Here is a 13,163-nt window from a genome sequence, read left to right as displayed (position 1 = left end):
CTTTAAAAATAAATTTGTTAATTTATTTAAAATTAATTTATTAACATATTTAACATTGTTAATTTAAAATAATTTTTTAAATAAGTTAAGATGCGACACTAGCTTTTTAAAAATTTATAAAAAAATCTATAATAAATAATAAGTCAAATTTATACTTTAATTTTATAAAATAAGTATATTTTTAATATTTAAATATGATTTTATGTGTCCTATTTCCTTTCTTATTGAGATTAGGAAACATTAATTAACTGATTAAAAAAATAATTAATGACTATTATTATTAAACACAAAGCAAAAGTATTTTTTTTAATAAAAATAATGAAATTTAAAAAGTATTAAACACGAAGCAAAAGTATTAAACACACGAACACGAAACATCGAATGCAGCGGTATGAATTTGACCAGTTTAGTTCAGACACGGGGAGTCCAACAACTTATGGTGGTCCCATCCCATTATAGCGTTGAAATCCAAAATAATAAATAAGCAAATTAAAACTAAAAAAAAAAAAATTTCTTCAATTGTGTGTGAACTGACGCAATTTCAATTGCGTGTGAACGCAATTTCACTTATTTATAGCTAAAATGAATTCGAGTTTAATTTTGATCCTAATTATAAATTATTTTATATAATATTCTATGATTGGGGAGAAGATTAAAAATGTTTATGAGATATTAATTACATTGAATCTAAAAGCAGAAGCACTAAGGGAGAGGGTTCGGGGAAGGAACGACGTCGTAAGAGGTTTGACTGTGGCCGCAAAAAGAGGGGTATATGCGAGTGGAATATTTGGTGTTTTATGTTTCACTTATGAGTTATTCTCTTCCCTATAAATCCTTCCCACTCCCTTCACTAATTTTCCGCACATCTCATTCACATCATCTTTTTTTTCTTTAACCTTCTTGCATGTTCAGGTCAGTTTCTCAACCCTTCTTCATCCTCTGTTAATATTCTTTTTTTTGTTATTTTTTTATTCGGCATTATTATCTTTTTCATGTGACACCCCATGCATGCATCACGTTATTATCACCCAATTGCACCGACTCCTCAATAAAAAAATATCGAGATACTTATCATCAATTCGAATTTACATTTTTTTGTTTATATGGTTTTCTTGAGTAATCATCTGCATGTTGGTTATTTGTTCTTGATTCGTACTTGTTCGGGCTATCCCTCAGTTTCAACCTTCTGGATTTGTTTGTGGGTGGATACTGTGCCTTTCTCTCCAAAACTAAAACACTCGACGCGCTTTATATCAATGCCATACTTCTTTATGGCTTGATCCAGCATGAAATTTTCTGCTATTACTATTTGCACACGTTAATGGATTTAAACCGTGTAAAATTATTAGTTCTTAATTTGTTCCTTATCTAGGGGTATATGATTGGCTGTCATGTTATGTTAGAAAATGAAAATTTTTTTGCTCGGTACTTTTGGAACATGGCTGGGTGACTTTTGATTTTCTATTTCCTAGGATTTTTCTTTCTACGAATACTTGGGCTTTGATTGTTTACTGTTTCTTAAAATTTGTTAGTGTCCTTGTCACGTTTGAAAGTCTTTGTCCCTTGAATATATATATATTATAGAATTTTGTCCCCTAAGAACTAGAGCACTTCTTCAAGATAATGGAAGAAGATGATGAGACTACATGTCTTGGCTGTTTCTGTAATTTTTTTAAATGCTTATTTTGAACAATCTTCTAAACTTGATAAATTTTGAATAAGAATTTGATTGCAACTAAGTATAAAATTATTTCAGAAATCAGTTTTTAAATCATAAAAGTCATAAGGGAATCAAACAGGCCCTTATTTACTTTTTAGTATTTTTTTTAAATCATATTCCGGGCTGAGTTTAGATATTATTAGTCCCTACCAGTTTTCTAATATCTGGGGTAACAACTAGTGCTGTAGCTTGAAAACTTTGCTCACTTGCTTGTATTGAGTAGAACGCTCTATCTTCCTTATATTTGGTCACTTGAGGGTCTGTACAAAATTTCAATTTTTCTGAGCTTTAATTATGATTTATGACTTCGGAATCTGGATGTAAAATTGTAAAGTCTATTGGTTGATTTCACTTGATAATTTTTTCAAAACCATAAGCTATGCTTGAGTCTTCTTTAATTTAATTAAAGATTTCATAATTGATCATCTCTGACTCTTGGTTCCATTTCTGCAGAGAAGGCAAGCTTTTGATAGAGAGAAACAGAAGAAAGCTTGTAATTTTTGGCTTGAAAAGTGATGGCGAAGGAGCAAATTCAGGTGCTAAATGCACTTGATGTGGCAAAAACACAATGGTACCATTTCACTGCAATCATCATTGCTGGAATGGGCTTCTTCACTGATGCATACGATCTATTCTGCATATCCCTTGTTACAAAGTTACTTGGCCGCATATACTACCATGTTGATGGCGCAGCAAAGCCCGGTATATTGCCTCCCAATGTTTCAGCTGCTGTAAATGGTGTGGCTTTCTGTGGAACACTTTCTGGCCAGCTTTTCTTTGGCTGGCTTGGTGATAAAATGGGAAGGAAAAAAGTTTATGGCATGACATTGATGCTGATGGTAATATGCTCGATTGGTTCAGGCCTTTCATTCGGACATAGTGCAAAATCTGTGATGGCAACTCTTTGCTTCTTCAGGTTCTGGCTTGGGTTTGGGATTGGTGGAGATTATCCACTTTCTGCCACTATAATGTCTGAGTATTCCAATAAGAAGACTCGTGGTGCCTTCATTGCTGCAGTCTTTGCCATGCAGGGTTTTGGAATTTTGGCAGGTGGCATGTTTGCAATCATAATTTCAGTTGCATTCAAGAACAGGTTTGAGGCTCCACCGTATGAGGTTGATCCAGTTGGCTCAACTGTTGCACAAGCAGACTACATTTGGAGGATAATTGTGATGGTGGGAGCACTTCCAGCTGCATTGACTTACTACTGGCGGATGAAGATGCCCGAAACCGCCCGTTATACCGCCCTAGTCGCCAAGAACATGGAGCAGGCAGCAACAGATATGTCTAAGGTTCTGCAGGTTGAGATTCAAGCTGAACCAAAGAAAGAAGTGACAGAAACGGCCAAGTCATATGGCTTGTTCTCAAAGGAGTTCCTCAGTCGCCATGGACTGCACCTACTCGGTACAGCAAGCACATGGTTCTTGCTTGATATTGCATTTTATAGCCAAAACCTTTTCCAGAAGGATATCTTCAGTGCAATTGGTTGGATACCTCCTGCAAAAACCATGAATGCCATTGAGGAGGTTTACAGAATTGCAAGGGCTCAAACACTCATTGCTCTATGCAGTACTGTCCCAGGCTACTGGTTCACAGTGGCTTTAATTGACAAGATAGGAAGATTTGCTATCCAATTGATGGGGTTCTTCTTCATGACTGTCTTCATGTTTGCTCTTGCCATTCCTTATGACCACTGGACTCATAAGGATAACCGGATAGGATTTGTGGTGATGTATTCATTGACCTTCTTCTTTGCAAATTTTGGGCCTAATGCCACCACATTTGTCGTGCCGGCAGAGATTTTCCCTGCCAGATTCCGATCTATCTGCCATGGAATTTCATCAGCATCCGGGAAGCTTGGGGCTATAGTTGGCGCATTTGGGTTCTTGTATTTGGCACAAAACAAGGACAAGAGCAAAGCAGATGCAGGGTACCCTGCAGGTATTGGTGTGAAGAATGCACTTATTGTCTTAGGTGTGGTTAACATTCTAGGCTTCTTCTTTACTTTCCTGGTGCCTGAGGCAAAGGGAAGATCATTGGAGGAGATGTCAGGTGAAAATGATGAGGAAGTTGGAACCGCGGAAGAGTCAGAGCAGTCACGTTCTCACAACAACAGGACGGTTCCATATGTTTAGAATATGACCATCTGCAGTGTTACTATAAATCTATAATAAAGCAGTGCCTTCAATTAAACTAGGGAAGCACAAAAGCTTTCCCTTCCTCTCTCTAAATGTGTTAAATTTTTTTCGGACATCATGTAGCAGGAACTGAGGAGCTTTTTGTTCTACATATACGAATATTGGCAAATTTGAGTCACAATTGATGTGTAACCATTATTGGTGTGTATAGTACTTTCAAGTTTCAATTACCAGTTTCACTGACCGACTGTATTCTGCATGTTATCTTTAATTTATTTTTCCTTTGACTTAGTTGCTTCAGTGTTTCTTTCCCTCAAGTCTAAGGAAAACAATTGTATTATACGAGACATGTTAAAATTGAGACATCTTGAATAAAACTACAGTTGAACGAGTGGTATCAAACACTTGCATGATGGAACTATTAGAATATGAATATGTAAGAATCTTTCCTTATCGTCTGCATGTGTGTGTCCGTTTAGTTTTTTTCAATGTTGGGTAGACGTAAATTATGACCCTAACGCTACTAGTTGTGGTTCCAGTCTGTCTACGGCACCTGCTTTGGGTGGAATTTGACTTCTACACTTAAAATGCGCTCACTTGTTGAAACTTGAAAGCAAAAGTTTTAGTGGGGAGTTGGATTGATGTTTTTAAATCTGACTAACTTCTTTCTCCACTTGTACTACCTCTCACATCATTTTGTGGTCCACACACACACATCTTGTTTTTCTTTGATAGATATGGTTGTCAACCATTCTTTAAATAATCAGCTGAGCAGAGTATTTTCTGTACCTGAGCTATAGCTAAACTTACATGTACTTCATTTCACCAGGTTATATTTTCATCACAACATTGGATATGAATGATTCAAAATCTTTTGTCTTATAGGTTGAGTTTGACTCCATTCATCTAATGGGTTCAGACTATATATACAGTTTGTCTTTATTAGAAGGATAGATTTAATCTGTTTTCATTTATTTGATGAGTTTAATATGTTTTTATTAGTTTGAAGGATTCAATTTATTTTATTCTATAAGACTTAGTCTTAGTGTTTTGAATCCCTTATATATTTATTTTGGAAATCCTTTCCAAGTACAAAACGCAAAGAGAGTAAGCATAAGAGTAAAATACTAAATGTGAATTCGAAAAGTTGGGAAGAAGATATGTAAAGAGGAACAAAAAATTGATTAGCAAGATTTAAAGAATTTTCGAGAAGAGAAAGAATTACTCTATTATAAAGACTTGATTTTATTTTTCAAATAGTAAAATCTGCTACCTTCGTGGATGTAGACCAAATTGGTTAAACCACATATTTATTGTGTTCTCTTCTCTCGATCTTTTTCTTTTATTATTACATTTTCTTGCGTTTACGTTTCATGTTCATAATGGATTTTCTTGTTTCTATGTTTTTGACTTGTTCTTGCATAGAATCTTTTCTTATTTGTTTTCTTTCTTGTCTCAAAACCAACAGATATTTCATATTTACATTAAATTCCCTCTGTTGAAAACTATGCAAGTATACCGACTTCATTCTGCTTGTAAACCTTGTCCTTTTTTTTGACAGCTGTAAAACCCTGTCTTTCACAACTTAATTTGGGGCTTTTTTTTTCAATCTCCTAGTCAACATTGCTCCGAGCTGATTGCATGGGGGATAAACTGATAATCATATAGCCAATGGCTCCTAAAAACTGATTTCTTTGATATTTTGGGCTAAACTGTTATTAGATTATTTACAAAATGGAGTAGGCTATTAGTGAATCATATTTATTAGTCTCTTCGGCCAATCACAAGGTGAAGGATAGGACATTTATGGGCCTCTTTGCCCTCTTCGTCTTTAAAACTTGAGGCAGGAGGGTTGTAGATCATGCTAAGCTTTTGGACGAACCTCAAATCAATTAAGTGGCAAATAACATTTACTAACCCTTAACCTTGGATAATCATCGCCTATTTGGAGTATCCATCAAGCTTATGCTTTTAGAATAAAATTTATGGTCTTGGTCACAACTGCTAAGAAAATCAAAAAGGAAAACTCAAGAAGACACAGAGACAAACTCACTGTTGCTAAGTCTCCTAGTAAGGTTGAATACAGGGCTCTAGATACAACAACCTGTGAACAACCAAATGGACCCTTGATCCATGTAGCCCATTATGCCGATCTTTGGTGGCCTCACTACTGACAATGATTTTACCATCTACTATTTGTTCCAAAAGAATATCTTCAGTGTAATTGCCAAAGCTCAAACAGTCAAAGTTCTATGCGACACTGTCCCAATGTACTGGTTTTCAGTGACTCCAGTTGACAAAATGGGAAGATTTTCAATCCAGCTTGGAAGTTCTTATGAGCCTCTTTGGACTAATGACTTAATTAGATAAATATCTTATAGGTATTTCTAAGAGAAGAAAATAAAAATAAAAATGAATAAGTTTTTCTAAAAATTAAAATTAACTTATACATCCACTAATTTATAACACTCATACTAGTTTTTCTAAAAGTTAATTTTCAATTTATGGGGAAACTAATTCTAAGTTGTTAAAAAAAACCTTTTAAAATTTTCATTCTTATTTACCTAGCGTAGAACCATGATAAGGCAGACGCAGACACAGATGTTTAGCATAGAATCTATTACCTATGACACTGGCATTTAGAATTCACTCAATTGTACATGGTGTGTGATAAAGTAGTTACATTTCGTCAGCACCTCCATGGTGCCTGAATAGAAAGGAAAACTTTCAGAGGTAATGTCTAGATTCTGGAGTGAACGAGAAGCCAGAGGATTTAGGAACAGCCAGAAGCTGATAAAATACGAACTTTTCATTTTAGTTTAATTGGCCTCTATCAAATTACACAAGATTCCATCTCTGTATTTTCCACACACGATCCTCATTTTCTTTTACCTTGTTTATGAAGAGCATATGCAATGCAAGAACGAGGGAATGTTAAGTTACTAGTGCCTGTTGAGCTTCACAGATAGCTTCCAAAAGGCAAATATTGATAAACGCAAGTTTTGAAAATTTTCTATAACAAGGGACTTTTATACCCAAGAGATCTGGATCCATAGAGTCTCACGTTCATCATCTCATACAATATGAGTCCAGCAAATTGGGATTTACAGCAATAACTGCCTAAAGCTTTAAACCCATCAGCATTCAGATTCATATTATTGGAGGTATATTTCTTTAGCAAAATGGGCTCTTCGGATGATAAAGCATGAAGAGGTAATTCATTAAAAGTAAGTCCTAGTAGATTCTGATAAGAAAGTGAATAATATAACAGCATAAACATTTCAATGTGCACGGTCTCTCAGCACTTCAAGATCCATTTCTGTGGGGTCAGTAGCCTGGATTTCATAATGAACACCATCTAGCTCCCGTCTAAACCTGTCTTTAGTTGTGGCATAGAGCATCTTAGCACGGATTCGAGATGTTGAAGGGGACCTAATCAATATCATGCAATGAATAACTAAGAATGATATCTCTGGCAGAATCATAGAAAAAGTAAATTAATTTAGAAGCATGTTGTTGAGGACAGATGAAGATCGGAATAAAAGAAGTCCAATCCAAGCATGTTCTTCACAAACGGAGGAGAGGAAGACAAACTCCAAGCAAGATATTGAGGAGACACTTCAAATAAATGATGGAAAATATGTTGTTAAGAAGTGGTAGCCAAGATGCCACTCAAACAAGATATGAATAATTATTGATCAGAGACAGAGTAGTCTTTCTGCGGACAACCAGCTCCAAAAATGCAACAAATCGAGTGCTCAATCAATGCAACTAGAAAAGTATTTCTATAATTATATTTATACCATTTTTTTTCTGGAAAGCAAGGTAAATATATGAAGGCACGACTTGCAATTCTAGCTGATGAAGTAAGCAACTAAACATGCCAATGGAAAAGACTACCGCTTCCTTAAAATTAAAGAGTCCATCATCTTATGTGAGGACACTCTAAAAGTCTTAATTAAACAAAGCAATACTACAGAATTAAAGGCACATAAAGCTATACCTCATCAAAAAATTTAACTCCCTAAGAAAAGAATGAACTAGAAATATTTGAGAACGCCTAAATTATCTAAATAAGTAAATACTAATTTGAAGTTACAATAGACCAAAAGAAAAATAAAGATATTCAGGAAACTTCCTCTTAGTATAATTGAACTAAAGCATCAAGCATAAAGATGTTTGTTCATGTTTTATTTATGTCTCGTTCTTTCATAGAAACGTTAAGAACTTCTAGCCAGTAATGCTCTATCGGCAACTGACAGAGGACACACCTGAAGTTAATATCTGAAGTCACCATCCAGTTGGAAATGGGGTAATTTAAAATGCGGTCAAAACATTACATTTACTAATTTACTAATTACTAACATAGGCAGTCCAATCATGTAAAAAAATTGTGTCTAAACAATAAGACAAGAAAGCCAGACCTACAGTGAAACAATGAACAAACATATAGCTTCATAATCGGAGAAACTGCAAAGAGTGACTATTAAGCAGAGCAATATTGACACGGGCTTAAAAGAATTGCATGGCATGGTTATTTTGAAACTGCCACAGATATGATCATATGTGCCGCATGACAAAGTTGTAGATCCTTTTCTTTTAAATACAAAATTAAAATATAAAGAGAAACTAACCATGCAATGAAGAAGATTTTGCTCTTTTGACAGTTCTCAGAAGTGACGAAATCAAAGTCAAACACAGCATATCTGCAATCATTTTCAGGCAAAGATGCAGTAAAATCATCATAGCTCTCAGCCGGGCCACCAGTCTTCTCAACCACAACTTCCCTTTTCTTTTCATCAACCTTAAAGATCACATAACGATGAACCTTCTTTTGCTTCAATTCCATGAAGGTATTTTTGCTGTGATCAGCAACACCCATGCCTGATGAAGCATTTGGCTGGAATTCAAACACATCCGGTCAAAAGCCTTCTAATCTAAAACTTGATTTTGAATTCGGATGCACACACGAAAATTCACAAGCCAAAGATTGCTTTTACAGCTAGCCAAAGCAAGAAACAAGAGTGGAATATTTACAATGACAAGTAACCTACAAAGCAAATAGATTAAATAATAAAATGAAGCAAAGAAAAAAAAAATAATATCCATCAGAACCTACTCCCATCCAACCCAACAGAGTTGAAAAGAAGCTATCCCGAAACTGGGTTGAAAAGAAAATTCTTGCTTCAAGGATGAAAGCTTAGACTTTCTTTATCAGATCGTGTATTGATAGGACCAAAATAGTATTACATAAAAGAGGGTTACATTACACTCATAAGTATTTAAGTTTGTTGTAAATACTATTTAAGTATCAAAGTGTTTTTTTTTTTTAACCATCTTACGAAATATCTACTGATTCTATATATGCTTAATTTTTTTGTCATGAAACTTGGTCAACTATTTTTTTAGTGAAATTTCTCCATCTAATCGCATTTTGTTTTTTTTTTTTTTCATAAACAATATTCAAATTCAAAATTTTACTTAAAAACAAAAAAGGACCAATCAAATACCACTCGGGCCAATGGATTTTTAGTTTTAGTATCATAGTTTGATTGAGTTTTTCTATAATTAAAAAAATATAATATTTTAGCCTTTCCATTTATTATTTTATTTTATAATTTTTCATAAATTTTACTTTTTAATTCTTATAATTAAAACGGTTTTATTATAATTTTCATATATATAATTTTCATTTTATTTTACTCTATCATTTATTATTAGATCTATTATTATTGTTATTAAAATTAAAAGATGAAATTCCATGTCCAATTTAAAGTTTAAACCTTAAACTTTTGAGCTCAACTTATAAAAGAGGCATCTGATATCCAATTAAAAGATGAAATATGGTAAAAAAAAAAAAAAAACCTATATTGAAAAAGTTAAATAGAATTATAAATTAGAGGTGAAGCCAAATGTGAAGATTATTGTAGCGTAGTAGGATGGAATTGAGTGACGAAAATGGCAGTACATATGATGATGATATGAGAGAAAAAGAAGGAAGGATTAAGGTGGAAAGGAGAAAGAGAATTACCCGAGTGAGGCCTCTGAAAGACATGATGAGGAAGGTTGGAAGTGAATAAGGATGGCAATGTAAGAGAAGAGAAGAGAAGAGAAGTTACAATAAATAGTTAAGAAAAGAGTGAAGAAAGGAGAATGATAGGGGGCGGTGCGTTGCAGCAACGCTAAGTGGAATCTGGACCATCAATTTCCACCGCCCATCGCCCCATGGGACCCACTTTCTTCAATACTCACCCCATCCATTCGCCGCGTATTCTCTCAATTTATTCACTTTTTCACTTCTTACCATACACGCTCATCTCACGTGCTCCCCCACCTCGTCTTATATTATATATCTTTTTTTTTTTTTTTTTTTTTTACATTTTTACTTTTATGTTAGATTTAAATATGTTTTTAATTTCTTAAATTTAGGATAAATTTTATTTTTTTTCTTAAAAATTAAAATTATTATTTTTAGTTTTTATAATTTCAAAAAAATTCTTATTTTAATTTTTATATTTAAATTTTGTTAAAAAATTTATCAAACATTATTATATAAAATTTATCTATTATTATCCTTGTTAGTGAAAATATCATATTAAATCCGATTAATATTATATAACTGTTTTAATTTTTCACTTTCAAATATGTTATTGGTGACCTAAAAAATTAAAATAATAATTTTGAAAATTGTAGGACCAAAAATAACAATTTTTAATTTAAGAAACCAAAAATAAATTTATCTTAAATTTAAGAGACTAAAAACATATTTAAACCAAAAATATATATAAAAAATAAATTAAATGTTCACTTTATCGACAATATTAACTCTTATTTTTGTAATCAATGTTCATTTTTTTTTGTTTAATATTATTTTTTTATAATTATACACCATCTCATAACTTATATGTTATAATCTCTATTATTACTATTATTATTATTATTATTATTATTATTATTATTTATATTATTTTAAAATAAAATATATAAAAATACGAAGTATTTTGATCTCAGTACAAATAATAATAACACAAAATCTTAAAATAATGGTTAAAATACTTTTTTTAGTCATTATAATTTTACTTGCTTTGCATTTTAGGGTTATTTTAGTCATTACACTTATTTTTTAAATTATTTTTGGTTTTTATGATTTAAAATAAATCTTTTTAATTCTTATATTTAGTTTTTTAATCCTTTTGATCTATATTGTTAATTTTTTTGTAACATTGTATTGATTTGACTAAGGAATTAATTCAACTTTGTCTATTTAATATCGAATTCATTTCATTGTTGAGAGACATTTTTTTACTCTCACAAAATTGAAGACCTCTACCACCGTTAACACAAAACAAATAGCATTATAATAAAATTAATAGTAGAGACTAAAATAATTTTAAAAAAACTACAAGTATATGAATTAAAAATATCTAAAATCATATAGACAAAAATAATTGGAAAAATAAGTATAGAGACTAAAAGACTTATTTTAAACCATAGAAACTAAAAAAAGTAAAATAAGTGAAACCATATAAGACTAAGGGGTGTATTGATTTAAGATTTCATAGGATTTTTAAAACACTTTTTTTTAGTAAAAAAATCTGTTGATATTTGATCAGGATTTTATGTCACTTAAAAATTATTTAGTGGTATTCAGTTTGGGATTTCAAGATTTTTTAAAAAGTCCATTAAATTCTATTGATATTCATCTGAGACTTTTTACAACTTAAAAATAATTCATTGGTATTTAAAAATATATAAATTTTAAATGATTATTGTATTAGAGGGATTTTGAAAGATTTTTTTGTGATATCTATAAATACCAAATTCATAAAACAATCTCATCCAAACCCATGAGATTTTGAAGGATTGTTTGAAGTGACTTTTTAAGTGCTTCAAGAATTTTCAAGTGAGTTTTCATCTCTTCTTTTTTCTATGCTCATGTCTTCTCCATTTTTTTTCTCTTGCTAATAATATTGCACTACTGGTCATATATAATATTGTACTACTATTCCTATTCCATTCTCTCTATTTGTTGAAGCTTCTATACTTAAATTATAGTATCATTGACTTGTTCTATTTTTCTCTTTGTTCTCTTTAATTGACTTGCTCTATTTAGTTGAGATTGTTCATCAGTTATATAACACATAAAATGCTTGAAATTTCAACTTTTAAGTAATTTTTTTTATAAGACGCATCAATAAAAGGGAAAAATAAAAACTAAAATTGATATCATGATTTTTATAATCAACTGTAGATCTTTAAGACCTTATAATCAATTTTTTGAATTTATTAGAACAAATATATACATATATATTGAGTTAGGATTTCTATAAGTATAATGAGATAAAAATGGATCTTAGTTGAGGGAAGAACCCTCTAAGCACAAAACAACGATCTTTTTCTCTCTCTTAAATTTGTTACTGTTAGAAAATAGTAAAAATTAAAATTATTATTTTAATCTTTCAGGGTTTATTTGTGTCAGTCACATATTTTATCTGTTAACATATACAATTTTGTTAATTTCCAACAAACTCACCCAAAGAGAACATGACAAACATTAAAAATAGATTGAATGGGAAGAAAAAATGAAACAACATAGAAAAAAAAAGTAAATAAATCTTCTTTATCTTTGTTGACCATTGTGTTTGATTTAGTGATATTTGTTATCCATAAAATCAAAGAAAGTAAACAAAATTGAGAATACTTTGAGATTAAAAAAACTTGTAATAAAATTTTAAATAAAAACAAGACTTAAAATATGTTTTCAATTTCAATAAAATTGATGATTTTGGTTTTGATTCCTCTAAAAAAATTCTATGTTTTTCATCCTTCTAAAATTTATAAATATTATTTTTGGTCATCGTAAAATTAGTAAAATTTGATTTTGATACTTGTAAAATATTTTTCTTTTCATCCAAAATCCAAACTAACTATTTTTAGTCCCCGGTAATCATTTTAAGATGGATAAATAACATTTATTTTAAGAACCTATATTTTTTTAGAGGTATTAAATATCAATATGATATCAGTAATGGTTGTAGATAGCACTTAAGATGACTACTTAACTTTTCAATAGATAAAAAGTAGTTAAAAATAATCACATAAAAATAATACTTTTAATTTTATAAGGATGAAAAACAAAGAAATTTTTTTACAAAGGCTAAAACCAAGACTTGTTAATTTTATAGGGACTAAAAATATATTTAAACCTAAAAATAAATTAAAGATGAAAATATATATCATAAGAGATAGAATTTTAATTCTAAAAACTCTCAAGATTAAGGTTCACATTGGTCTTGGTTGGAATG

General features: G+C 31.3%; 2 protein-coding genes across 4 annotated transcripts; one reads left to right on the top strand and one right to left on the bottom strand.

Annotated features, from left to right (window-relative positions):
• The first annotated feature begins 755 nt into the window (after positions 1–755).
• LOC109796180 (inorganic phosphate transporter 1-4) lies at positions 756–4,260 on the top strand. Of its 2 annotated transcripts, none has more exons than XM_020355844.3 (2): positions 756–912; positions 2,174–4,260. In XM_020355844.3, the coding sequence occupies exon 2, from the start codon at positions 2,236–2,238 to the stop codon at positions 3,853–3,855; it is 1,620 nt and encodes a 539-aa protein (XP_020211433.2). In that variant the 5' UTR covers positions 756–912; positions 2,174–2,235; the 3' UTR covers positions 3,856–4,260. The 2 variants fall into 2 exon arrangements, with proteins under 2 accessions (XP_020211433.2, XP_020211434.2); XM_020355845.3 differs by lacking the exon at positions 756–912 and adding an exon at positions 1,693–1,978.
• A 2,588-nt stretch (positions 4,261–6,848) lies between these two features.
• On the bottom strand, positions 6,849–10,046 carry ADF6 (actin depolymerizing factor 6). Of its 2 annotated transcripts, none has more exons than XM_020356431.2 (3): positions 9,890–10,046; positions 8,493–8,758; positions 6,849–7,290 (listed from the first exon to the last, which is right to left on the bottom strand). In XM_020356431.2, exons 1-3 carry the CDS (start codon positions 9,911–9,913, stop codon positions 7,140–7,142), a joined length of 441 nt encoding a protein of 146 aa, XP_020212020.1. In that variant the 5' UTR covers positions 9,914–10,046; the 3' UTR covers positions 6,849–7,139. The 2 variants fall into 2 exon arrangements, with proteins under 2 accessions (XP_020212020.1, XP_029126815.1); XM_029270982.2 differs by lacking the exon at positions 9,890–10,046 and adding an exon at positions 8,978–9,129.
• Positions 10,047–13,163: the final 3,117 nt, after the last annotated feature.

This window comes from Cajanus cajan, chromosome 6 (assembly GCF_000230855.2).
Source record: "Cajanus cajan strain Asha chromosome 6, NIPB_CcT2T_4, whole genome shotgun sequence".
Classification (NCBI taxonomy): Eukaryota; Viridiplantae; Streptophyta; class Magnoliopsida; order Fabales; family Fabaceae; genus Cajanus; species Cajanus cajan.
Note: the sequence above shows the minus strand (reverse complement) of the source record. Positions and strands in the feature narration are given on the sequence as shown.

Excerpts from the sequence above, each read along its gene's own strand:
- LOC109796180 (XM_020355844.3), top strand. The coding sequence starts at position 2,236 with ATGGCGAAGGAGCAAATTCAGGTGCTAAATGCACTTGATGTGGCAAAA.
- ADF6 (XM_020356431.2), bottom strand. The coding sequence starts at position 9,913 with ATGTCTTTCAGAGGCCTCACTCGG. Across the intron at positions 8,759-9,889 it reads CTTTCAGAGGCCTCACTCGG|CCAAATGCTTCATCAGGCAT; the intron begins GTAATTCTCTTT and ends TTTGAATTCCAG. Across the intron at positions 7,291-8,492 it reads AAAATCTTCTTCATTGCATG|GTCCCCTTCAACATCTCGAA; the intron begins GTTAGTTTCTCT and ends GATATTGATTAG.